At 34.0% G+C, this 27,708-nt stretch overlaps 1 protein-coding gene across 1 annotated transcript in view; it reads left to right on the top strand.

The window, feature by feature from the left end:
- Positions 1-27,200, top strand: part of NAF1 (nuclear assembly factor 1 ribonucleoprotein) — a 42,856-nt gene extending 15,656 nt beyond the window's left edge. The window contains exons 3-8 of the mRNA XM_080831579.1: positions 5,463-5,556; positions 8,588-8,670; positions 16,495-16,655; positions 19,805-19,856; positions 22,500-22,602; positions 26,336-27,200. Of these exons, the coding sequence (XP_080687705.1) occupies positions 5,463-5,556; positions 8,588-8,670; positions 16,495-16,655; positions 19,805-19,856; positions 22,500-22,602; positions 26,336-26,799 (957 nt within the window). The 3' untranslated portion in view covers positions 26,800-27,200. The remainder of the gene's footprint in view (positions 1-5,462; positions 5,557-8,587; positions 8,671-16,494; positions 16,656-19,804; positions 19,857-22,499; positions 22,603-26,335) is intronic.
- Positions 27,201-27,708: the final 508 nt, after the last annotated feature.

The raw sequence follows: 27,708 nt of genomic DNA, 5'->3' as shown, positions 1-27,708 counted from the left end.
TCTTTTTTTAGGAATGCTTAGAAAACTGTATATGCATTCCAGTGTTATAGGGTACTGGGATCACTGAACTAGGATTGGAGGTATGGTGGTGATCACAGATATATCTCTGTTTTTTCTCTAAGTTTAATTGTATATGACACAGAGGTCTTCCCCATTTGTAGGCAGTTTTGTCCTGTTAATACATAGGTTGGAAACAGGATAACAGGATTTAAGGAATCCTGACAGACTCTGCTTTTACCACAAAAGTTCGTCCCTATGTCACTACAAATATTCTGGCTTTGTGTATCTTCCCCTGTCTTCCTCATTGCTAGATGTGTCTCATAGACATCCTTAGGGGAGGAGAACATCAGGATTTCATCAGACCCTGGAGCTGACCTGTTTTGCTTGTGGTAAATTATGTAATATTGATCTCAAAAGACGGTGAAAAGGCATTAGATGAAATTCAACAGTCTGATTTAAAAAAGCAGAAACAGGAACACAGGTAGGAATAGAAGGTTACTTTTTAAACCTTTTAAAAAAAGAAATTTCAGGGGCGCCTGGGTGGCTCAGTGGGTTAAAGCCTCTGCCTTCGGCTCAGGTCATGATCCCAGGGTCCTGGGATCGAGCCCCGCATCGGGCTCTCTGCTCAGCGGGGAGCCTGCTTCCTCCCCTCTCTCTCTCTGCCTGCCTCTCTGCCTACTTGTGATCTATGTCTGTCAAATAAAGAAATAAAATCTTTAAAAAAAAAAAAAGAAATTTCAATTAAGAAACATCGTTATGCTTAACATTTGAAACTTTTCTAATAAGTAGTCATACATCATGCCCACTATCATTACAGTTTCTTGACACTTGATATTCTGGACATACCAGCCAATACAATTTGAAAAGCCAAAAATATAATATTGAAAAAGAAGAGGAGGACTTATTTTTTTTGGAATTACACAAGAAGATCATTAGATACTAGTTTCAGCATGATGCTTTCTTGTGTTCAAATGATACCGTATAAAGGATGCATTTATAATAGCAATAAAAGATATTAAATAATTATGAAATTATAATAGCAAATAAGGTATGAGATGGCTTCAAGTAAACCTAAAGATTATTTAGGACCTAAGACAATCTAATTAAGTGTAATTTTAATCAATACTAACAAGATTAATATGACAAAATGATTTTAAAGTTTGTCTAGTGAAGTAAACATGAGAATAGTTAGAAAAATTCCATGGGGAAAAATATGGATGGAATCCATAGAGGAACTAGTCTTATTCCCAAATATTAAACATGTAACGAAAGGCAGTTGTTGAAAGAGTTTAGTACTGACACTGAAATAGATTAGTAGAACTGAATGGAGATTTCAGTAAAAAACCCAAATATATAAGTACATTTAGTATGTGTTAAAGTTTATTTTTCTTACCAGTAGGGGGAAAAGATGGATTATTCTGTATTGTGGGAATAATTGGCCAGTAATATGGATAAAGATAAAGCCCATCTGTGTTTTGCTTTTATATAAGAATAAAATTATGAATGGTCCGAATATGCAAATATTAAAAATGAAATTGGAGAAGCAATGAAAATAGAGTGAATTCAAAAAGTGATTTTGGAATAGGGAAGGTCTTTCTCTCTGTGACATAAGTCTCAAAAGCCAAAAAAAAAAACAACCCTTGATATATTTGACTATATAAAAATTAAAATGCTGAAGTTCATTAAGCAACTTAAATACTAAAAACCATTCTGGGAGGAAAGGGAATGGATATTTTCTTCATATTTGATAAAGGTCAAATGTTCTTTAACCCAAAGTTCCCTTATAAAATATAAATAGAAGATTAAGCCCTCTTAAAGAAAAATATGTAAAATATACAAACAATTCATAAACACATTTGGATAGCCAGGAAACATGCAAGGCTGTATAGTCTTATTGATTAATAAAGAAATTAAAATAAAAGCAAGATGCTGTTTTGTATCATAGGCCTGTCACACTGGCAAAGGTTTATAGTTTGCTTCTCAATGATGGCGAGAATGTGAGAAAATCTCTCATTTGTGGAATTATTAATTGACAACATTTTTGAAAAGAAACTCGTCAGTATCTGTCAAAGTTTGGATCTAGCAGTTACACTTACAGGGATTTATCACAGAAGTTACATGAAGATGTATGTGAAGGATAGTTCTTTTTATCATTGTGTGTAATGATAAAAATTAAAAAGAGGCAGATGTTTTATCAGGTAACTGGTGTTAACAGTCTGTACTGTGGTATACTGTAAGAAAGCTTAAAAAATTAGATGTTTATGTTTTGGTGTAGAAAGATGTACAAAATATAAGTGAAAAGGGGTAGCTTGCATTATAATGTAGATATAAATAAAACATTTTACCATTAGAAATGTGAGGTTTAGGGGGCGCCTGGCTGGCTCAGTCGTTTAGCTTCTGCCTTTGGCTCAGGTCATGATCCTAGGGTCCTGGAATTAAGCCCTGCCTTGGGCTCCCTGCTCAGCAGGGAGCCTGCTTCTCTCTCTCCCTCTGCAGCTCCCCCTGCTTGTGTTCCCTCTCTTGCTAGGTCTCTCTCTCTCAAATAAATAATAAAATCTTTAAGAAAAATAAAAAAGAAAAAAAAATGTAAAGTTTATATCTGCATGGTAAGTATATTTGAAAGATAAACTGTTGACAGCTCTCTGTGGAGAGTTATTGTTTCGTAGGTATTCAGAATTGTTTGGTAGATAACTATCTAAATTCAGGGGACCAGTTGAAATAGAGTCCCCCAAATCCTCCACTATCTTTTCCATTTCCACAACTTTTTCTAATGTAGTTTAAAGTCTGTCAGTGTGATGCCCCCAGCTTTGGTTTTCTTGTTCAACATTCCCCTGGAATGTTGGGAGGTTGAAAGTAATAAGATAGGGGAATTTTTGCTTATTACTCTGAGTCCTTCTGTACTACTAATTTTTTTTTCCCTTTTTAAAAATCAGGAGCATGTATTTTATATTTTAATGTTAAATCCAAACAGTATCAGGGTTGGGGCGCCTGGGTGGCTCAGTGGGTTAAGTCTCTGCCTTCAGCTCAGGTCATGATCTCAGGGTCCTGGGATTGAGCCCCGCATCGGGCTCTCTGCTCAGCAGGAAGCCTGCTTCCCCCCCTCTCTTTGCCTGCCTCTCTGCCTACTTGTGATTTCTCTCTCTGTCAAAATAAATAAATAAAATCTTAAAAAAAAAACCAACAGTATCAGGGTTTAGATCTATACCAAAACATAATTATATTGCATTGACCTTTATTCCTCTTGGTAGAAGATATAGAACAGGAGCTTTTCATTCTGTGGCCAAGTAGCATTTATTTATTTGAGAGTAACAGTGATTTTGTGTTCTATGTGTTAATGGTATTTGGTTTACCCTCCTCTTCAGTTCAGAGGTTTCCCAAAAGATCTAATGACACTTCCTCTTTGGAGACTTCCTTCTCCTTTGTTCTACGTACATGATCCTGACTATTTAACCAGTGAGCTTAATCACAGTCCAAAAGTATGAGAAGTTTTCCTCTGGATTCAACTGTGATTTGGTTGGTCAGTGGGGGAGATTTCAGATTTTATTACTATACTTTTGCGTTAGAAAATGCCATTCGCTACTTCTGAGAGCTACCTCTCCCAGAAGCAGAAGGCAGTGTGATTTGTTCTCTAAAGTGTCATGAAAGCTGTCCTGTCTGCAGTCTCCCAACATTAGAGTTCTCTATTCTTGTATTTAACTGAAAGTGGGGTTTTGTTGGGGAAACTCAAGCGGCACACGGAAATCTGGGAGAACACAGCTTTATTTTCACTGGTGGACTCAGTGGGATCGTTCCCCAAAGACTGAGCACCAGCAGGTTAGAGGTGAGTTTTTATGGTTATGGGTGATGGGGGATGGTAATGGGACCTTTTTTGGGGTTTCTCAGGGCCATTGGCCCCCTTTATGCGGAAGTATAATTTATATGGAAGTGTCTGAGGAGAGCGCTAAGTCATCCCTGGGAACTTGTTTTCTTTTCTTAACCAAGCAGGTTGACCATTTGGTCTTTTCTTCCACCTCAGCAGGAACAATTGGAGAGCAGTGGATAGGAAGGGGTTGAGGCCCAGGGGTCTCTATCCACCTCAGTTTCTTTTGCTAAGAACTTCTTAACAAGGCTGTTCCGTCATGTGTTCTTTACCAGTTCTAACAACTGTACTCCCTTGTCTGTGCTAATACACACATGGGCCACTTTCAAACCATGGTCTTGCCAAGAAAAAATTATCCATGTTTAATATGCAAAAATGACAAATGGTTGTCCTCTCCCTAAAAGTACTCAGAAAAATTCTGACATATAAAATACAATCATTTCCTCCAACACCATCCAAACTAACCGTGCAAAAATTAAGTCTTCTCCGTGGAGTTGGTTGAGACCATTAGTATGGTTGTTTGTAGGTAATTCTTGATCAGAAAATAGCATCTCCCAGACGCAGGTTATACTTTAACTCTGGTTATATGGTTTGTTAATAACCTTGTTTGAGTCCCTGAAGAGGAAAATGATTACCCATGATCCATTCATCTGTAATAAACTGTATTGTTTCAGCTTTACCCATCTTTTTCAACATTCCTTCAAAAGTTCTCTTTCTCTTCCCAGACCAACTCCCAACATGCCAGTAATAGGATCTTCACACTTTCAAGCCTTCTTAAGGAAGAACTTCTTCTAAAAGTTAATTGTGGTCTTTTGGCAAAGGTCAAAAATAGAAAGTTCCATTTGTTTAGCTTAAAGCCTAAGGTCAGTTTTATTCTTAGATATCTCTTCAACTTAATCTCTACTTCAGCATCTAGTTTCTATGGGAACTGAGGTATAGTTAGTAGCTGGGTCAGAAAAGAGGAATTTTTAAATGTAAAGGAATTTAGTTTTTAACATAGAAAGAAGATACTAGGCGACACTTCACAGCTTTTCCAGGTGCAGCCTGTATTTTGTTTCCCAGGAACTCTAGATTTTTTCCTGAAGAAAGCAGACATTTACTCTTTTTCACACAGCCCCAGAAAAGATTGCCTTTTCTCTTTTCAACTACTTAATCCCCATCAAATTAATTAACCAAATTAAGATAGCTAAGAGAGAACTCTTCTTCTGTGGAGAAATTGTAGTGACCAATAGAACTGTTTCTCTGGCAATCACTTAGTGAAATGTCTTTTTTGTTTGTTTGTGTACTTCGGATTCCTTAACAATAATAACTTTTTTTGTTTTTTTTTTGTCTCATTCAAGTATGATTGGAAAAATCTAGGTACTTTTGTCTATGTTCTTAGTCTAGCTGGATTAAAGTATAGATACTGTTGCATCACTCATGCAGGGAGATACTGGAGGTGGAAGAAATACTGTCAGACACTAAAAGGGATAACATCAAAGAGATGGTATAAGTGCTTAATGTTTGATCTTCAGAAATGTTTAGTCTTTAAATGGAAATGATGTCCTATATTTTTTAGTTGTTGAAGCTGGAGAGGAAGATCAATGCTTTTTTTATATTATAGGAGCTACCTTCTGTTGAAGAACTCACTATAATTCTGCCTGAAGATATTGAATTAAAGCCCCTTGGGATGGTTTCAAGTATTATTGAACAATTAGGTATGTAAATAATTTTATGAATAAATTTACTTCTATCCAGATATGCATTCATTAAATCAAAGATTTTATGACTAGTGCATTTTCTGTGAAATGTGTAATAATACTTCATTTTATAGTCATTTAGTTTGAATAGATACATTTATTTTTTACTTATATATGTAACTCATAAATGCAGTGTTTTTTTTAAAATTCAAAGTCTACTTTTACTGACGTTTCTCCAGAGTTCTCTTTGATTTGGTTTATTTGTTATTTATTGCTATTAAGTTGCTACAAATTTAGTGGCTTTAAACAACACAAATTTATTGTTTTATAATTCTGTAGGCCAGAAGTCTGATGTGGGTATCACTGGGCTAAAATCAGGGTTGAGTTCCTTTCTGAAGCCTCTAGGGGAGAATTCATTTTCTTGTGCCTTTCACCTTCTAGAAGATGCCTGTATTCCTTGACTCTTGGCCCCCTTCCTTCATCTTCAAAGCCAGTAATATACCTTCTCTGTGACCCTTCTCCCTTTATCACATCTCTCCCTGACCAAAGCCTGGAAGGATTATCTGCTTTTAAGGACTCCTTAATTTGGGCCCGCATACATAATCCAGGATAATCTCCCACAACTCAAGGTCCTTAACCTTATTTACATCTGCAGAATTCTTTTTTTTTTTTTTTTTTAATGTAAAGTAACGAACGTATTTATAGTTTCAAGGATTAGGGTGTGGGTGTCTTTTGGTGGGGGGAACATTGTTCTGCCTATTGCCTTTGATTCTCTTTTAGAAACATGTAAATTAGAAAGTTCTGTGATTTAATGTCATGAAATATAAAGCTGTTGGTTATAAGAGAACTAGATATTATAGGTTTCTTTAGCCCCAGGTTTTGAGGTAGGTATACTGAAGGCCTTGAAGTTCATGTAGCTACCGTTAGCTCTCATAGTAAGATCCATTTGAAAGTAGAACTCAGAGTTGACAAAGTTGACAAAGGATTTTTGAACTGGATAAAAGACCTAGATTATCCACGAGCCCCCTTAGTTTACAGGATTTAAGGGACACAGAAAAACCTGACTCACTTGCCCTTATGATCAGTGGTAGAAATTGGATTTGACCTTTTTCTAACAGTGTCCATACCAATATTTTACAAAGTTTATACTTATATAATTTTGTGCTTTTGCCATTTATTAATCAAAATTCTGATTAAAGTGAAACTTTTTTTTAAACAAAAATCATTATTATTTAAACTCTTTATGTGATTCTTGCGTCATTACATTTACTGGTATTTACTGGTATTTGGGTTCTCTTACGGCATTTAATAATATGCATAAAAGTAATCATTTGATTAGATAGTGTGAGTTGAGCATTTATTAGACTTCATGTATGTAGAAAAAATGTCATAATGTTTATCAAGAAAAAAATGTGAACTATACAATATGCATAGGATAATGCTTTTTAAAGATAGTTTTGACTAGCATACCCTATTAGACTAACAAAATTCTGGGAATAAAGATTGACTGAAAATCAGCACATGCTTCCCTGTTTTGAGACCCTAAAATAGTGTGATTTGGACCAAATTACAAAAGGGAAAATATAATAAGTATTAATATGCGAAGCAAAAAATATGTGAGTTCAAGTAAGAACCCTAGGAGAGTAAGAGAGGATTTGGCTTTGTACTCTGTAGTTGTTCTCCAAGTTCTGTTGGCTTGTTTTTTTTTCTCTCTCTTATTTAATTTGGAAAATACAAGAGGTTAGTTAGATATTATCCACTTAGGTAGAAGTAGAGAAATTTCATGAAGTTAAGGATCTTGTACTAGTAGTTACTTTGACTGTTGATAGCCTTGGAAATTTTTATCAACGTATGGTACAAACTTTAGGTTGATGTGTATGCAGCTGCCACCTAGAATAATTTAAAAAAAATGGTTTTTTAAGACTGTGGAAGCAAAGTCAGTAGTTGTGTTGTTAAAGGAAGAGCATTGGAACTAGAGATCTAGGTTATTCTAGGTTCTGATGATGACTTGGTCTGGAATTGGCCATGTGATAATGTTACTCTGGTAAGCCCTGTTTTCTCATCTTTCTATAAAATGAGGGAATTGAATTAAGTGATCTTTTATTTTCATGTAATTTGATGCTTCGGAATGGGATTATGGAGGAGAAATGATTGAAAATGAATGCTTTGTTAGTGCTCACTATCATTATCAATCCTTACTCATCATCTTTATCCCAGAAACATATCTAACTCAAAAAATGTTGACCTGTGATCTGTTACTCCACATGTATGTTCAGAATTTAGAAGCACTAACTATCGTAATTAATTGGATATAGTTGAAATTTTTAAAATGAATTTTAATAACATGAACTAACATTTTATTTCTCAAGTGGACACGGCATTATCTATGTAATGTGGCAAGTACTCTTGCTTTTGTTGCTCTAATTTTCTAAGCCTATTTTTTGTTTGTCTTCTCTATTTGCTATGGTAGCTTGATTGTTTTCGCATGTGTGGCCTTTACAGGAATTGGAGGTTATTATAGACTAGTGGGATGATTCTTTTGCATTTTGAGAATGATAAAAATTACCATGAGTTCTATCATTCTTTATCTCTTCAGAGGAAGTTGCTTTTGGGAAGTCTTTAGCTTTTTCATAGATCAGTAAGTACTCAGTGCTTTGTAGAAAAGAATTTCTATAGTGAGAAAGAAGACTAATTTTTCTTAAAACAAGGGTTTGTGACTAAATGTGATTTTACTTTTTTGGGTGAAAATTGCTTGAGAAAATGTACATGACTTAAATTTTGGCTTTTTAGTGGGTGATACCAACTTCCTTTGAAAATTTTTACTTTAGTTTCTATTTCTTAGAGTTGTAGCTTTTTCTATTAAAAATATGTAGAATCTATTTCCTTGTGCCACTTGATAATAAATAGACTGTTGTTTTAAGAGGAATAGTTACTGAGGTGTATTATCTCACCTTAAATTTCATTTTAAATTATGTTAAAAATTCCCACGCAAGTTTTACATGATCTTCTGATTAAATCTTTAAATAATTTCCTTTGTTTCATTTTTCAGTAATAATTGAATCTATGACTAACCTACCTCCAGTTAATGAGGAGACTGTGCTGTTTAAAAGTGATCGACAGGCAGCAGGAAAGGTTTGTAAAAAAAAAAAAACCCAAATCTTACAATTTTCTGTTTCTTTGTTGATTGGTTTTTCTGATTTTCCCTATCTGTCCTAAAAAAAAATTATTAATTTTAGTAGTTGAGCAGTCTAGAGCTCTGGTTTTAGTTTATTCTTGATTTTTTTCAGTACTTCATATCTGTTGGTATGCAGTTTTTTCCTTTTTTTTTTTTTTTTTTTTTAATATTTTATTTATTTGACAGAGAGAAATCACAACTAGGCAGAGAGGCAGGCAGAGAGAGAGGAGGAAGCAGGCTCCCTGCTGAGCAGAGAGCCCGATGCGGGGCTCGATCCCAGGACTCTGAGATCATGACCTGAACCCAAGGCAAAGGCCCTAACCCACTGAGCCACCCAGGTGCCCCAGTTTTTTCCTTTTTGTTAGGTACCTTGTGAAGTAGTGGGTCTACATATTGGATACCTCCAGGTACTCAAAGTTGAGTGTAGCAAACTTTCTATAATGTAGTAGTTATTAGTCTTTTTTAGGTTTGTGAGTTTCTTTTAGTGGGGCCTCTCAAAACTTTCTAGGCTTTGGTTTCCTCAGATGGAATCTGTAGAGGAAAAAAGTAGAAGGGGAAAAAGGTTTCTGTAATAGCTGCAAAGTGTCACTGTAAGCACATTCTGGGGAATTAGGAATATGTATACTTCAGTACTCACCAAAAAGTCACATCCCTAATAACATCCTTCGAGTGGAGTAATTCTGCATGTCCATCTTTAATATGGAAGAATACATAATTTACCCAGTAAATATGCAATTTTGAGCCATCAGCAGAGGATCTAAAACCTCTAAGATCAAGACTATAAATACCAACTAAGTATTCCTTTTTTGGCATTAGGGGTAGTTCTAATTCACCTTACATTCTCCACTCCGTAAAGAATAATGCTTTGTAAATTTAAGTGCTAAGTAAATATGTACTGTGTTGAAAACAATAAAAATAATAAACCAGCTGCTATCTTTGGGGAAGTCACTTTTTGGTTTCTCCTTTTTCCCAGATAACTAACAGTTGGTTTCCTTTTTGTTCTAAAGAGATACAGTTAATTTACATCTAGTCAGGAAAAAAAGCATGTCTTTTTAATTATATTATTGGGTCATTCATACAATTTTTCCTTTTACATGCTATTTCCTACTGTTCCATTCTAATACAGATTAGAAAGAGGTCAGATTTTTATCAGGGTCCTGCCTACCTTGTACTGCCTACATACTTTTTTGGTTTTGTTTCTGTTTTTGTTTAGATTGACAGGCTTATTTACCAAAGAGAAATGAGTGACTTAGGATTGCAAAGCAATCAGTAACAGAATTAATTGGAGTCTAGAGCTAATATATTTTGGCAATTCTTGAGAAAGTTGGTGAGGGGAAGAAAGACTTTAATGCCTAAAGCATGGCATCATACATTTTTCCCTTTCAGATATCTAAGTTCAGTCTTTTTGTTTCAAGGATGAGTTCTGCTGGTGCCTTTGTAAGTGGTTAGAGATTCACTGGGGGGCTTAACCTCAGAGAAGGTTTAGAGACAAGAGGGATGGGAAATGAGTCAGTGACTGTGCCATGAATGTAGCTCTCCATGCCCACTAGTATGTATGCTTTAGGAAATACCAGTATTCTGCTCTGGTACAAAGAAAGGCAAAGCATTTTTTGCTCTCCTCCAGAAAGTAGTAGAAGATGGGAGGGGATGAAGAGGGAATGGAAACTTATTTCTTGGTTTTCTAACTCATTTGAAACTGATTATTTCCATGATTCCTTTTATTTATGATTTTCATGACAGTTGTCTTTTTAAGTAGCTAGCTGAGACAATTTTAATTTCAAAATACCCAACACTTTGCTAATTAAAAACCTCTAAATTCAGATTTCTTATATCCCTCAGTACATTTGAATTTTTAGTTTTTTAATTGTGACTAATAATGTTAATATTCAGCTCTTTTGCCACTTGACTTTGAAAGGAGTCAGATGAAAATGTAACATTTATGCCTCTAACTTTAGTTATGTGACATAAGTCTAGAGGGAAAAATTAAATCTATTTCTAAATTTTACATGGAGAGCTTTGTAAATTCAAGAAGTGACAGGCCTTTAAAAAATATTTGATTATACATCTGAGTTCCTTGACATGATTCCCCAAAATAATGGTGCAGGGATAGGGAGGGTTAGAACTATCAGTTAAACAAATGAGTGACCAGAAAATGAAATTGAATCTGTTTTAGATCTTATCTATGTACTAAATTAGTTTTACCTTCAGTGTCGAACCTTTGTACATCCTTTCTTTTCCCTCTACTCTGAACAGTAGTAATGAGCCACAGTGATACATATTTTGTATATCTTTTTAAATTCATTGGAACGCTAAGCAAATGGAATTATCCCCATTTACTCAAAAATCACAAAGCTTTGAAAAAGGAACAAAATTGAGTTTATAACCTAGTTAGTCTGTCTGACGCATTTCCCTTCCAGCTTCCTCCCCCTTTCCCACTGAATTAAGGGAGGTGACCTTGGATTTGTGTTTCTACCTTTTGCCCTTCAATCCTAATGATGAAGAGTTACTCATGATAAGTGATGAATGAAATTTTATTTTTAATGTTTAGCATTTAAAAATTGACCAACCTATACAATTTATTATCCCTGTATACCATGAACTACTTATTGTTTTGCATTTAATTTTCAGTGTTTGTTAGAGTTGGGCTGGAATTTTTACTGATCTTTTTTTAAAAGAATATATTATAGTTTTGGTTGGTAGGATGTGTTGATTTTCTGAAAGTCTCTATGTTATTTTGATACAGTGGTTTATTTTCTCTTCCCTCAGTACCTTGTGAAATAATAGTAACACACAGTGATAGTGTAAAGTGATTGATACGAGATAATTCTGAATGGCTGTGAGGGGTTAATTTTCCCCTTTCCCCTTTTGGTACATTAGCCAAAAAGTGGCTAAGCTGCAACAACAACCATAAGGCCTTTGTCAGTGGCATTCTTCGAAGGGTGTTCTCAGAGCAGAAGTATGCAAATCTTGGTTCCATTTGCACAGTGTTCCAGCGTTACTCTTGGGTCTGGAGATTCTTTGATCTGTTTACTGTTACCTATAGAAACTAGGATTACCTAGTCCCTCTGAGGCTAACCAGTAAGTATATAACGTACGTGTGGAGAGGGCCGTGTGCAGCTTATTCTCTCTCTTGGAGTGCTCTCTCTGCTTGTCTAGCCAGCTGACTCAGGCTGGCCCCCAACCACTAGAACTTTTGCCATGGAGCATACAAAATACCTAAGCCTAGGCTATGCTGTGCAGTGAGAATTTGGGGGGATGAATTTACTTCTGTGCTTGTCATTTTTTTCCCAACAGACCTTAAACTGTATCTGTATAAGGTGGTAGTGGTGTATGTTTGTGATCTCTGTGTGTGACAAGAATCCTTTAAGGTCCTTTAGCAGAAAGATACTGCTTTTGAATAAGAGATGGTAAGGTCTGTAAGCTAGAGCCAAGTTTATAGACCCTGAAAACTACCTTTCAAAGGACAGGGCAAGTATAAAACATTAGTTGGATTAAATTTTTATGAGTGTTTCTATGGAATATATACTATTATTTAAAGTATAAGGAAAGCTTCTTGCCTACCTTAAAGTAAGTATCTTATACATTATTATCCTGAGTTTCCTTTCTCACACTGTTGTCTCAGCCATTCCTTCCTTTCCTTTTATCTGTAGTCAGGTGGTTTGGAACTTGCAAAATCCTCAAAGCAGGTCTGACGAGTGAGCCAGGATACAAGGTTTAGTGAAACTATGAGATGTAGTGGGCTGACCTGACCCCTGCTTTGTCTGAGGTTGTTCTTCAGAGTTTAGCTCTCAGGTATTAGCCAATCTAAAATCTATACTTTTAGCTGATAGTAGTTTAAAATATTGTTAAACCCTTTTTTTTCTGTAACTCTGGATATAGCTAAATCACTTATGTCAACTCTGTCAAGTGTTTCATGGCTATTTGAGATAGGAGCATAAATACTTCTCAGTTTTGGTATAACCCATGCATGGATTCTCTAAAGTAGCTTCCTGTTACCTGTTACATGTATAGTTATTTTACTTAAAACCTTATAATGATTTTATCATAGGTATGGCTCATTAACACTTGAGATCTTAAGAACAGTCAACCAGGTATGCTTTGATTTTAACTACGTGTTTTAAATGCCACCTTATATTTTAGTCCAAACCAGTTTCTGCGTTAGCCTGAAGCTCTTCAGGCATTTCTTTCGTGAAATCATTGCTCAGTTAGGAAACAGAATTATTTTGTCCAAGAAACCAATCTTTGGGAAACAGCTTTTTGTACCAGGTTGCAAACAGTGATTATTGTACATGAATTTTTTTAAACAAATTTTTATCCCTATCTAAACTTGAAGAATAAGATTTATTGATATTTATCAAAGGAATTTGAAAAAGAATTGTTTTTAAGACTTTTTAAATTAAAAACAATTTTTTAAATTAAATAAACCATTCAACAAACTTTAATTGAACTCCTACCTTAATACTGTTTGAGCTTCAGTGGGTGACCCCACTATTCCAGGACTAACGTGGGTGCTCAGACATTAAACTTGCAGTGCTAAAAGCAGGCAACCCAGGAGTCAGACAGACCTGGCCTCAAGTTTCCTTTTCCACCACCATATGACCTTCAGCATGTTACTCTACCACCGTGAGTCTCACTTTATCTTTGAATGGGTATTAATATAGGTACTTAATTCTTAAGATTGCAGTGAAGATTAAGCAAGATGAAGTGTACAGAGCTCACACACACCTAGCATATAAACACTTGATCAGTAAATGCCATGTGTTATAATTGTCACCATCCCTGTTTGTCAGCTGGCTTACCAGCTTCTTCTCAGTATCTGTCTAGGGAATGCCAGTCTGGGGGAAAGGTTAGGACAAAGACTGCTGAGTTCCTCAGTAGAGGTCGTCATCTAACCTAGTTCTGGCCACTGAGAAGAAAGAGGATGTTTTTGATTGAGACTTTCAAGAAGGCTTAAAATAATGTGAATGTAGGTTGAGTGGGGGGACATGTTGGTATATACATTTCGTTTTTCTTCCTTCCACTTCTTCCTGCCTGGAACACAGGTAGTATTTCCACTGCTTCCTACCTAGAAGCAAAGCAGCTATCCTGTGATGCTAGGGGTGAACAAGAATGTGCTAAGGATGGCTGGTGGAAAGACACAGGGAGTCCATCTCGCCCCTAGCATCATGGAGCCACTATACCCAGTTTAGATTTCTGACTCTTGGACTGAGAAAAAATAAAACTTCCAATTTGCTTCAGTTGCTGTTTCCAGGTTTCTGTTATTCACAGTCAAACAGAATTTTCAACCAGTAATAGGCACGCACAAATAGAAATAGAGGCAACGGATGCAAACAGGCAATTTAACAAACAAAAAGGCAAATGTCATGTTAAGTCTGTGACAAAACTTACTACATCATCATTATTAGACAAATATAAGCATGACACCATGTTTAACTGTCATGTTGACCATAAAGTACAAAGAATAATATTTAGTTATTTATTTATTTAAAATATTTAATTATCTATTTGACAGAGAGAAAGAGAACGAGAGAGGGAACACAAGCAGGGGGAGTGGGAGAGAGAGAAGCAGGCTTCCCGCTAAAGAGGGAGCCTGATGTGGCCCTCGACCCCAGGACCCTGAGATATCATGACCTGAGCCAAAAGCAGGTGCTTAACATCTGAGCCACCCAGGCACCCCCAGAGAATATTTCAAACGCCATATTTAACAATTTACAAAATGTAACAATTGTTTTTATCATGCTGTGTATTCTTCTGACCTCTCTGAAAGAAAGAAAATACAGTGCATGAACTGGAAGCTCTGTTTTCCTTTCTTCCTAATCTATTCACGTCCCTTTATCCCCACGTTTAGCCAGTATCCTGAAGATACTGTGTATTCTCTTTATCTAGATTTTTATACTTTCAGTACATAAGTATATATATGCAAAAAAATACTATATAACAAGTTACCTATTAACGTATTTTTAAAATTCACGTTATAATTCCATTCGTATCTTTTTATGAAATTCTTTAACTCAGTAGTATAATTTTGAGGTTTACCCAAATGTATACATGTCTAGTTTATTCATTTTAAAAATTCTACTGTCTTCCACTGCACAAATATACTATGATTTATTTACCAGTTCTTTGTTAAACGTACATATTTTTCTAGCTTTTGCCATTAACATGACTTTTTAAAAAGTGACAAGTAAGATAATCCATTTCTTTATGTAATGTGAACCAGTAAGAACTGTGTTGCAGTATATCCCTCTGTCCTTTGCAATTCTGGTTGGAAGAGGACTACTCTTTGTTTCTAAATCCTTTCGAAACAAATTTGCTATTTCCTTTTAGAATTAAAAAAAAAAACATTAAATTTTTTATGCTATTAGTGTTGCTTCAGAATACTTTGGCATTTTAATTTTATTGAGTGTTACGAGTTCTTTCTGGGTTACTCACACTTTCAGAATATTGGTACCATGATGGGTGAGCTGTTTTATGCCTCACTGAAAATTAATAAAATCCCGAATGGTGTACTTTAAGAGAAGAAAATGAGAATATTTACTATCAAAAATGAAGAACTGACAGTGTGCTAAAACAGGCACTTTTAGTGCACTGGGTTTAAAATGGTCCAGGCTATTTGGAACGTTACTTAGTAATTTATATCCAGAGTTTTGGTGATAATCATACTCTTGGCTCCAATAATTCTGCCCCTTACAAATAAATTTTTGGGAAATCTGAAGTATAGAAATATATATAAAAGGATGTTTATCAGGGCATCATTTATTTCATATTGCACAAATTGGAAGCTCCCTAAATGTCCTATTAGATAAGTCAAATAGTGCCAGATCTATAAAGGAGTGTGATACAGCTACTGAAATTATACTTACAGAGAATATGTATAAGATGGAAAAACTTAATGCAACTTTAGGTTTTAAAAGGGAACAGTATACAAAGCTACAGTGTGATCTCAGAAGAAAAAAACTGTTAATAGAAAAAAGCCTAGAAAGGTTGACACTGACAGTGGTCATTGTCTAGTTTCTATAACATACGTATATTTATTATTAGAAACATTATTTTTTTTAAAATTTAGGTATTTCTTTTGAGAAGAGTTTGAAAACAAGAGGCTTCCTGTAATCACGCATAGAACATTTTCAGAAATAAAATATGACTGTACTAAAAACAGTTCTTTTACGTAAAAGTTCAAGGCTGTATAAGCTTCTCTGGTTTTTGAGAAATAAACAACTTCAACTTCAAATCTACTTTTCTGAGTTTTGAATTAGAAACAGTTGTGGTTTAACTTTATGAAAAATGTTAACTACTGTATGGAAACAACAGAAATGATTGAATACCAACTAAAGCAGAAGCTTGTCAAGTTTTGTGTTATAAGGTTCCAGGTGACAGTATTTTATTTCTCAAAAGTTATCCATTATAATTCTTTTCTTTATCCTTTACAACTTAAATGAGTAATGATAAAAAAGAAACTTCATAATTTGTATCTAGTTAGTACAACACCAAGATGAGTTGAATTTATCAAGGAACAAATTTGTTACACTTATTTCAAATTCATAAAGGAAATCTTTTCTAAATAAATAAATAAATAATAAATAAAAAATAAATAAAATCATTTATAATCAAAACGTGAGGACTTTGAGTATGCAGAAATGACTTCAATATAAATATAATTTTAATGTTCTGACATGACAGATTTACCTTGTTTTAACAATTACCAGTTTTTTAAAAAAATATGACTGACTTTCTGAGTTATTTCACATATTAAAGGTATTTATGTTTCTTCTATTTTATAGATATTTGAGATATTTGGACCTGTTGCACATCCATTTTATGTGTTACGGTTTAATTCTTCAGAGCACATTGAGAGTAAAGGTATTAAAATAAAGGACACTATGTATTTTGCTCCATCAATGAAAGACTTCACCCAGTACATATTCACAGAAAAACTTAAACAGTAAGTATGTCACAACATTAGTTATTGCTTGCTTAATAACTTATTAGTTATTGTTTGCTTGTTAACATTTATATTTTATGAATAATTTTCAGTGAAGATAGTTTGTTGTTAAATATCGGTGTTCCAGAACATTGATTTATTTTCCTAATAACATCTCTGAAAGCTATAATTTCTTGCCAGATTTTACAGGTTGAGATGATTTGTGTCTTTTACCCAAAATCACATAATCAAGTAGTAGGACTACATTTGGGCCATAGAAAGTTTCTGAATTCATATTTTTTTCCATGGCGTACCTTTTTTTATAAACATGCTACTTCAGCATTAGTAACTACTCTTTTCCATTTTTAATAGAATTATTCCTTGGATTACATTGTAGGCCTAACTATTTAGTAAAACTTGGTAATTCTCAAGGGGAAAAAAATGAGTAAATTTTACATTGCTTATAGATAATAAATTTATAGACAGGACAACAAAAGTGTGTCCCTAAGAAGTTGTGTATCAAGTTGATAAACAGTGTTTATTTATTTATTTTTAAATTTTTATTTCTTTTGAGAGTAGAGGGAGAGCATGCGCACAAGACGGGGAGAGGAAAGGGGCAGAGGGAGAAGCTGACTTCCTGCAGAGCAGGGAGCCCAGTGCAGGGCTCCATCTCAGGACCCTGGGATCATGACCTAAGCCAAAGGCAGGTGCTTAACGGACTGAGCCACCCCTGTGCCCCGAACAGGGTTGATTTAACCAACAAACTACTACTTTCCCTTTTGCAGATGCTAAATGATGCCTGTGGCATATGGATAGTAATATTTCTGCATGTTTATGCTACTTATTAATTGTGCATTTTCCATGTGTTATTTGTGTTGCTAAGTGTTAGCTGTAGAGCTGCTTATATCAGTTGAACTTGTTATTATAATTATATAATTTATTTATAGTAAATCAGTGATATATGGTTCCAATAGAATAGTTTTTTCAGAAAAAAAGAAAGTTGAATGCTTTGGAAAGATGTAATGAATATGAGCCACTAAAAATTTTGTAAATTTTAGTAGGAGTGGAAGAAACACTACAAAAGATTGGGGGAGGGGTGGGTATCCAAAAAAGACTTTGCACTCATTTTGACACACAGGTCTCTTTTAGGTCTAGCTCTCTTTTGATGGGAAACTTGAAGTGTAGTTGAAGTGTTAGGAATGTGGTTTTTGTAGAACATAGAGGGGAACTTCAGTGAATAACCTTAGTGCTACCTCGAAAGTACTAGTCCCCACTGCATGTAAAATCTCTAAAGTGCTTACATATTAAATCAAGTCTCTGAATTTCATTTATCATAATTCATTAAACTCGTGTTTAAGAATCCGTGTAATTATCTGAGGAACATTTTGCCTAAGTTGTTCTCAGGTTGGTAAGGTTGATTTTTCTAAACAACCGCTGAAAAGAAAGGTAAATTAAATAGAAAAGTCCTGTTTTAAAATCATGCCTTAAATAGGTAGCATTTCATTCTGCTTTACTAGGATGTTGCTGTGGATAGATATGTCATTTTTTTGTTTTTAACAAAATATTTTAGCTTATAACAGATAAATTTAAAAAGCTTCTCTAAAGACATTTATTAAATAGATTTTAAACAAAAGAAGAAGTCTTTGTTTTTGATTTGCAAGAATAAGAATTTTTTCCTGGAAAGAGACAATAATGAATTAGGAAATTAGGCCCACGTGGCAGAAGCCCCACCTGACAAAGGTTATTTTATTCTAGACTGCAGTATGGTGTCTGCATGGGCACTCAGTGGAGTACTTTGCCTTTGAGGTAGAGAAGGTCATCTCCTCTCTAGTTTATCTGCCTCTTGTAAGGCTGTTTTAATTTTAGCCTCCCATGAACTTACTCTTGTTGAAAGTGTGTTTTGAAATGTTGCTAAATCTTTTCTTTAGTAGATTTTGATTTTCTGTAGTAAATGCACTAATGGGGAACTTTCCCCATTTATGTCTTTAAACCCCATGCTAAGGGCAACAAAGGCCATGGGATGGCATATATGCAAGAAAGAGTATTGGAGCGATGTTAAATGCATAGGTGTAAGTTTATCATTAGTGAGTAAAAGCTTTTTTTTAAAATGGTAGAAAAAATCATTAATAATGCCATATATACAGTGTCAAAGTTCTGAATCAAGATTTTAGAGCAGACTTAATGATTTTCTTATTCTGCCAGCCCACTGACATTTGTACATTCATTTTCATAGATTATGGTTTAATATAGTAATGATTTTAATGAATCAATTCCTGAGAATCTCATTTATTTTGGGGATCTAGTTTAAAGCAATGAGGACAACATTTACTCCTAGTATTTTTTGTAGTATTTTAATGTAATTGAGTAACAAGACATTGTTAAACTTACAAAATAAAAATGATTAAAGAGCTAAAGATGAACTTTCAGAAATCATAGTCATACTTAATAATATATGTAAAAAATAATATATGTATTTTTGTTGGTTAAAAACTTTCCACTAAATTTAGTTAGTGCTTGTGATTATACTGTCCTTCAGACTCTTCAGAATTCTTTCTCATTACCAAATGAGATAGCTTTTATTCCACCCTCTCGGCTTTGAGAAATACTGTTGGAATAAGCTTTGGTTCCTCATGGAATATTGTTGAGGTAGATAGAGGAAGAAGAATTTCATGTTGTTATCTCTACCATTAAACCTGTAAAATTTTAAGGAAATGCTTCATGGTCATTTTTGTATCCTTAGCACCTGAAACAGTATCTGACCTATAGTTGGTGTAGAATACGCATTTGTTGACATGAGTTTTATGAACCAAGCTCAGGTATCATGAAAGTATCAACCAAAGTCATAGCATCTGGAGATGGTTATGAACTGCAAAACCACTTTCTTCTGCATACCATATAGCCTTGGCTTCTCATTTTGATTACCCCAGTCCTAATATTTGTATGTGTCCAGATCTTGTGTTTTTTTTACAAGCTTTCCACATCTTCTGAAACAAGGTGAAGAACATATACATAGTCCTTTATTTTTTGCTCTTATTTTCATGTATATTATAAAATTAAGGATTGAACTCATGTCTTTTACTTCATTATTTTCTATACTATTAAGTTATAAACAGAATCTTATGTACTTTTTAAGTACTTCATGTTTTCTTTTGACTTTTTTCTCTTTCTAGGGATAGGGGATCAGATGCGTCATGGAAGAATGATCAGGAACCCCCGCCAGAAGTGAGTATAAGTCTCTTTACATAATATTTTAGGAAGAGAAGCAGGATTTATTTTTTTTAAAGATTATTTATTTATTTATTTGAGGAGAGTGTGCACGCATGGAAGAGGGGTTGAGGACAGAGGGAGAAGGGGGACTCGATCCCAGGACCCTGAGACATGACCTGAGCTAAAGGCATACGTGAAACTCACAGCCACCCAGGCACCTCACAACTCAATTTTATAAATTCATCTTGACCTTAAGGAGATCCTTAATGCTGCTTGGCAGTCATACTGCCATCTGTGGGAGCATGTACTTTCCCCTCCTCACCAAGATGACTATTTTATACCCCTCCATAAGAGTTTTTGATTGATCATTTTAGGAAAAAAAATATTTTCTGTTGTATCTTAATAATTACCAGTTTATCATTTTCCTTGTAACTTCCTATTTTTTAAAATCAATTTTGTTGACAGCTGATAAAAGCAGAATTGTCATTATTTAAAAAAATTTTGTTTTTAAATTTAGTATATTAACCGTATAGGACATGAATACATTCAGTGGTGCTTATAATAAGCTGCTTTCTCTTGGAGGTACAAAATCATTAGAATCTACGTGCCTCTCCATTTTTTATAATATAATTACATTCCTAAGAAGAGGATTTTCTTTCTTGAATCCATGTCAGCAAGATTAATTTTATGTCTAAAGCAGCTTGATGCTCAGTTTTTCTAGGGATGTGGAATAGCCAGGAATAATCAGGAATAATAGTTGGGAATTATTTAATGTTCCATGGAGATTTTCTCTTTTTTTAATTGAAATATAAAAATTGTAGCAATGAGTATATACATTTCTTAAAATAGTATGAATTTATACACTGTAGGGGAAAATATAATTTTTATAAGTGAGAGTTTTTAAAGATACTCAGGAATTCTGTTGAAGTTTCACAATATATAAATTCTTGGGTTTGTAGATTTAACTTTGTTCATTTTAGATGTTCTCAAGCAGTGCTGATGATTCATGTTAATTTCTAATTTTGCTGAGGTGTGAATCAGGTAACACTAACTGAGAGGGCCACTTAACCAGTGAGTGATCCTAGTTTAGTATCCACATTGTCATGGGATTATGTTTTCTAATTTATATTATGTATACACATGATTTCTGTTAAGGCTCTGAAGATTCACTTAATATTCTTAGTTATGTTTAGGTCATCTTATTATTGAAGTTACATGTTTTTAAAGTATTTGAGAAAATTCACAAAGGTCTTAAGACATTTCTTGGGAAATGAAAATATTCTAATACATTCCTGTTGTTTTAGACCTAAGCTTTGAAGTTGCTAATTATAGTAATGTTAATTGTTTATAAAATTGGTGTGATTAGGTTAATTTTAAAATTAAATCCCAGCATACTTCATGGTTTTGTTTTGTTTTTATTTTGTTTTTTTGAAGTAGTTGACTGAATGTCCCTTAATTCTGTAATAGGGGAAGACTTTGGAAAATTTTAAAGTTTATTTTATTATGAAATTTTGTAGTATAGAATTATTGCCTGATGTTAATCATAGATTATGTATAAGGCTTGAGTCTTCTTCATTTTGGTATTCATTTCAAATATATGAATATGTGATTTGTAATTGAATAAATGTATTTGAGTGCAGATTTATTATGCATACAAGAAGCATGTGAATTTTTTTCAGACTTAAGGAGGTGACAGCAAAATATTGCCAAAGCAATCTCTCTAAAATAAAAAAAAGAAAAGCCAATTAAAATCCTTTAATACCGCCCTCCTACTCTTAGGAGGTATACTCTTATGGCCCAATGACTGGGCCATAGAGTTCTTTATTCTCCAATTTCATCATCTCTGATTTCACTATATAGGAAGCTTTTGCTTTGCTTTACAGAACCAGTTTTATATCTCAAATATACCATTCCTTTGCACATATTCCCGCTCCTTGAAATTTTTCTTTCCTTTGTGCCTTGCTAATTCATCATTAGGGATTTACCTGACTTTTTGTCTTCTAAAGATAGAATGATGAAGATACCTAAGCCTTTCCCTGCAGTCCAGTCTAAATCACATCCACAGTGATTTTATCTTCCCTTACTTTGCTTCTTTATTTATTTATAGCCCTTACTCTACTTGACATTATATTATTAAAAGAATTAGTACCTGTAAAGTGTTTAGAACAGTGCTTGGCATATAATGGGCATGTATAAATTTTTGAGTGAATGAAAGATGTGATTTTTCTTCTATTTTTATATTAGATCTGATCATTTATGTTATTTGCATATTCCTCACTGTTCCTTCCCTTTAGCATTGTTTGGTAGCTGATGCTATGATGAATCTTGATTCTTAAGCGTAAGGCAGTCTTCTGGCTATGGAATACCCATATCTGAAGGTTGTTAAAGATTGGCATTTTAAAGTTACCATCTGTGTATAGAGAATTCCCTATCTGAAACTTTCTAAGGAAAAAAAAAAAAAGCCTTGAGTACTCTGGCCTGTGTTAATTAAGAGTCATATGTAGTTAATTCAGATATATACTAGAAAATATTACACATCAAAAGGTAGTATTCTTTCAGGGTCATTGTTAAATAATAGATCTGTTCTTCTCGCTTCCAAGTACATAACAATGAATTGGTAAATCCATGTGACATAATCTGTATATTTTTCCTCTTAAGGCCTTAGATTTCAGTGATGATGAAAAGGAAAAAGAAGCCAAACAGAGGAAAAAATCTCAGATTCAAGGCCGGAAAAAATTCAAGTCTGAATCTAATGAATCAAGTGAGTAAATGCAATATATAGCAATTTTTTATCTTCACTTAACATTTATATAAGTTGATAACTAATAAAATTGAAGGAAACATGTGGGATCTCTTTTACCTCCTGGCATCCATCTAACATAGGAGGCCTTACAAAGTACAAGATGTGGTAGAAGAGAGTCATGAGGAATAGTCAACGTTAGTTTTTTAAGCTTAAGATGTAAAAATGGCATCTAGAGGTAAAACTAAGCCTCGTTATTCATTTGTGCATATGGGTACTGTTTTTTTAAGAAACCTCTTTGCTTCCATGTTCAGAATTAAATGCTATAATACTTAATACCCAACTCAAAGTATTTTATTTATTGAAGTATTTTAATAAATTTATAAATTTATAAATAAATTCAATAAATAAGTTAAAGTATTATTAAAGTATTTTATTTCTTAACATGCATTTCCATTTATTATACCTTTCCTATTTTTTTAAAAATTAAACTTTTTATAGATTCCCATGCAATTGTAAGAAATAATTGAGATTTTCTTGCATGTCCATTACCCCCTTTCCTGAAATAGTAACATCTTGTAAAACTATACAGTACAATATCACAACCAGGATATTGACTTTGAGGCAGTCGAGATACAGAATATTTCCACCACAGAAAAGGATCACTCATATTGCCTTTTTATAGTTACTCCCACTTCCCTCCCTCCCACCTCCTTAACTCTCGGCAATTACTAATCTGTTCTCCATTTCTGTAATACATTTTGTCATGTCAAAAATGATTACATAAATAGAGCCATCCAGTATGTTACCTTTAGGGATTAGCTTTTGTCACTGAGCATAATTTCCTAGATATTCATCCAGATTGTTTTATTTGTCATGTTTATTTCTTTTCATTTAGGGATATAGTATTCCATGGTATGAATATACTAAAAGTTGTTTACCAGTCAGGCATTAACATCTGGATTGTTAACATTTTTTGGTTATAGGAACAAAGTTGTATGTATTTTTGTACAGGTTTTTGTGTGAACACAACTTTTCATTTCTCTGGAATCAATATCTAAGAATAATTGCTGGATTGTACAGTAGTTGGATTCCCATCACCAATGTACTCAGTTTCTTTGCATTCTCACCAACATTTGGTATTGTCACTATTTTTTATTTTAGTCATTCTGATTTTAGTCATTCTGATAGGTGTGTAGTGATAACTAATTGTGATTTTAACTTGCATTTTCTTAATGGCTAAGGATTTTGAACATATTTCCATGTCCTGATTTGCTATCTCCGTATCTTCTTCAGTGATATATTTGTTCATGTCTCTTGCCCGTTTTCTAACTGTATTTCTGCTTTTTGTTCTTGAGTTATGAGATAATTTGTTCTAGCCTGTAACTTGTATTTTTTCCTCTCAAGAAGGCCATTTGTAGGACAAAAGATTTTAAATTTGTTAAGCCCAGTTTATTGTTTTCCTTTTGTGGAGTCTGAGAATTTCTTGTCTAGACCTACATTCTGTAATTTTTTTTCTAGTTTTTTTTTTCCCTAAAAGTTTTCAGAGTTATTTTAGCTGTTCTAGTTCCCTTGCTTTTCCATATGCGTTATATAATAATCTTCTCTATATTGGCAAAAGTCTTGCTGGGATTTTTTTTTTTTAAACTTGCTGGGATTTTGATAGGAATTATATTAAACTACTGTATTGATTTGGAGAGAATTGTTAATTAACTATATTGAGTCTTCCATTGCACAATAATGCTGTACATCTCTATTAATTTAGATCTTTGGTTCTTTTCAGTAGCATTTTGCATGTTTAGAATACAAATCTGTATTTTTTTGTTATTATACACCTAAGTATTTCATTTTTCAAATCATTGTAAATGGTTTTACATTTTTAATAATGTCCATGTGTTTGTTGCTAGAGTATAGAGATAAGTTAATGTTTGGTTATCTTCTATCTTGTGACCTTCCTGAACTCACTAGTTCTAGGAGTTTTTTTCTTTGACATTTTCTGCTTAGCCAACTATGTCAGTTGCAGATAAAAACGGTATTCTTTGTTTGTTGTTCAAACCATATATATATATACATATATATATTTTTTTTTTGGTCTCTCTTTTACTAGGTCTAGTCTCTTGCACTATGTTGAATAAATGTGCTTTGTTCTTGATTAGAGGAGGAAACATTGTCTTTCATCGTTAAGTATAATTTAGGTATCGGGGTTTTGTAGATGTAGTCAAGTAAAGAAAATTTCCATCTACTCCTATTTTTTTGGAGCTTTTTAAAAAAATTTATGAGTATTAAATTTTGACAGTACTTTGATAAGATGACATTTTTTGTCAGTAGCCTGTTAATGAGGAGATTACACTGGTGTTAGAATATTGAACCAGTCTTTGCATCCCTGGAATAAACCAGATGTGGACATAGTGTATAATTCTTCATATGTATGTTGTTGAATTCTCTTGTCTTTATCTTTCCCTGATGATTTTCTTTGTTCTGAAATCTATTTTATCTGATATTAATGTAGCTGCTCTTTTTTTTTTTTTCCCCAAGATTTATTTGCTAGGAGAGGGAGAAGAGCAGGGGGAGGGGCAGAGAGAGAGGGAGAAGCAGACTCCCTGCTGAGCAGCTGAGCTGGGAGCCCAACATGGGGCTTGATCCCGGGGCTCTGGGATCATGACCTGAGCTGACGGTAGATGCTTAACCAGTTGAACCACCCAGGCACCCTGCTACTCCTTTCTTCTGATTAATGTTTGCATGTTGTATCTTTTGCTCTCCTTTTACTTTCAACCTGACTATATCCTTTGAAATGAGTATTTTTTTAAATCTACTTTACCAGTCATTCCCTGTGTCTTAATTGATGTATTTAGACCATTTGTATTTAATGTAATTATTGATGTTAAGGATTAAGTCTGCCCTTTTCTGTTCATTCTCTCTATATTTCATTTCTCTGTTTTCTTATATCTGCCTGCCTGTCAGTACTATAATATTCTTTAGAATTCCATTTTGATTTATCTGTAGTGTATTTGAATGTAAATCTTTGTATAATTTTTTCAGTGGTTGTCCTAGGTATTAAATTGTATATATGTTACTTATCACAATCTACTGGTGTCATTGTTTTGCCAGTTTGTGTGCAGTGTAGAAACCTTACCTCTTAGAAGGTTTACCTCTTTATGTCCCTTGTTTTCTTTTGTTTATAACATAAATTGCCTTAAATAGTTCATATATAGAATTAGAATATTACTTATTATAATATTTGTTTTAACCACCAAACATAATTTAGAAAACTCAGAGAAGGACATTTTATTGTATTTACTCATATTTTTGCTGTGTTCTCTCTTCCTTCCTGGTGTTTCAGGTTTCTTTATTGTTTCTATTTAGAGAACTTGCTTTAGTCATTATATCAGTATAGGTCTGCTGGAGATAAATTATTAGTTTTTTTTTCATTGTAGATGTCTTTAGTTTCCCTTTTTTCCTAAGGATATTTTCATTACATTTAGAATTCTAGATTGAGTTTTCTTTCAGCACTTGAAAATGTTGTGCCACTTTCTTCTGTTCTCTCTGGTTTCTGATGAGACATTTCTTGTCCTTCCTGATCCTCTGGCCTTTTGGATTCATTTTTAATTGATAATTTTAAGGCTTTTGCTTTTTTAGTTACCATAAGACAATACTGGAAGTTAAAGAAAAGACATTATTGAAATTTTCTGCAGTGTTTTTTGATGTACTAAAATTAATTTCAATTTTGTTTTTATGCTTTTTTTCTCACTCAAAGGTGAAAATTTTTCAGAAGTACATCAGAACTGGAATGTTCATAGCTCCGCTTCAGAGCATTCAAAAGGATATCGTAACAGAGAATTCACACGAGGATTTTCCCGGGGTAGATATCCTCGACCTTGCCACGGCAGGCCTCAGTCACCACAGTTTCATAACTCAGAGCATATGGTGTTTCAGGACACTTCAGGATTTCCACCTCAGAGACACGATAATCCTATCATGCCACAGTATCCCTTCCCTCCTCCAGTGTTTGACATGCACGGCTTTTCACTCCCTCCTCCTCTACCTCCACTCCCTCCACCACCACCACCTGCATCTGTAAACCTGGGGTGGGCTGCCCCTAACATGGCACCTCATCCATTAATTCCCTTACCATACTCTATACCCCCACCCCCTCCACCATTGCCTCCACCCCCTTCTTCTGGGGATAGTAATTCTTCCCATTTTGGATCCTACTACTAGATGACTGACTGTATGTTTCTGGAGAAATCTGGACTTTTTATATTATATGAGAAGGATTTTTTTAAAGAAAGCAATTATGGAGCTAGATTTTTTGTAAAATACTAAATATTTCCTTCAGTTGTAAGTTGATATATATTTGTAACCTCTGTGAAATTGTATCCATATGAAAATTTTACTTTTGTGGAGGAGAAAATCCAACTGTGTAATATTTAATTAAAACTGAATCCATGTTTTCCCTATCCCTGCTCAATTAAACAATGTATATAGGTCTAATAGATCTGGAGCAACTGTCATCATGGGTTAAAATTATTGAACACATTGATTGTCTTCTTAGTATATTTGAAAAGAAGATATTGAAGTCCTACTGAGAGTCTTTAAAATAAACTATTTTTACAAATGCATACTTTGAAAAGTGATTTTGATTGTTAATGCAAAAACATAAATTTATATGTCTTATTTTTTAAAAAATATTTATTTATTTTAAAGAGGGAAAGTGAGAGAGAGTGATTGTGAGGTGGAGGGGTGGAGGGAGAGGTATTCCCAAGCAGACTCTGCACTGAGCGCACAGCCTGAAACGGGGCTTGATTCCGTGACTTCAGGTCACAACCCAAGTTGAAACCAAGAGTTGGACATCAACCCACTGTGCCACCCAGCTGCTCAAACCACCCCCCTTTTTTTTTTTAATAAGTGAAGGGTACAGAGAAGAAAAGCCTTCAATATTTGGTAGATGTTCTGACTCTAATTAAAGTTCACATTGATTATGCATAGGCAAGCTTTATTATCTATGTAGGTTTCTAGAACTTAGCATTATTCAGTAGACTTTTACTATTTATTTAAAGGGACACTGGTTATTCATAAAATATGTTATTTATTCCCAATAAAGTATATTTAACTCCATATTAGGATACT

Source organism: Martes martes (assembly GCF_963455335.1).
Source record: "Martes martes genome assembly, contig: scaffold_147, whole genome shotgun sequence".
Classification (NCBI taxonomy): domain Eukaryota; kingdom Metazoa; phylum Chordata; class Mammalia; order Carnivora; family Mustelidae; genus Martes; species Martes martes.
This window is presented reverse-complemented; position numbering and strand designations above follow the sequence as displayed.